General features: G+C 41.0%; 1 protein-coding gene across 1 annotated transcript in view; it reads right to left on the bottom strand.

Annotated features, from left to right (window-relative positions):
* LOC105002679 (mitogen-activated protein kinase kinase kinase 15-like) overlaps window positions 1-83 on the bottom strand; it is a 5,272-nt gene extending 5,189 nt beyond the window's left edge. The window contains exon 1 of the mRNA XM_010859451.1: window positions 7-83. Coding sequence (XP_010857753.1) covers window positions 7-63 — 57 coding nt within the window. The 5' untranslated portion in view covers window positions 64-83. The remainder of the gene's footprint in view (window positions 1-6) is intronic.
* Between the last annotated feature and the right edge of the window lie 224 nt (window positions 84-307).

The raw sequence follows: 307 nt of genomic DNA on the forward strand, positions 1-307 counted from the left end.
CCCCACATCACTGGCCAACATGCTGACACTGAAGAACTGACCTACATCCCAGTAGCTGTTCATTTTCTCCAAGCTCCCTTTTCTTCCCAACAAACTGTTCAGCCGGACACCTGAATAATTTGAATTTTAGATAAAGTTAAGACAAATCTTCCTAGTTTCTATCATAACATGTAAGCCTTTAGACAGAGGAGAAACTGGGCATTGTATTTGGGCTGCAGCCTCATATGTGCTATCAGAGAGTAACTGTTCCCTTTGCGATATAATGCTGGTTGTTTTTGTTGTTGTTTAGTCGCTAAGTTCTGTTTGA

The sequence above is a fragment of the Bison bison genome, unplaced genomic scaffold, assembly GCF_000754665.1.
Source record: "Bison bison bison isolate TAMUID 2011002044 unplaced genomic scaffold, Bison_UMD1.0 scf7180017856383, whole genome shotgun sequence".
Classification (NCBI taxonomy): domain Eukaryota; kingdom Metazoa; phylum Chordata; class Mammalia; order Artiodactyla; family Bovidae; genus Bison; species Bison bison.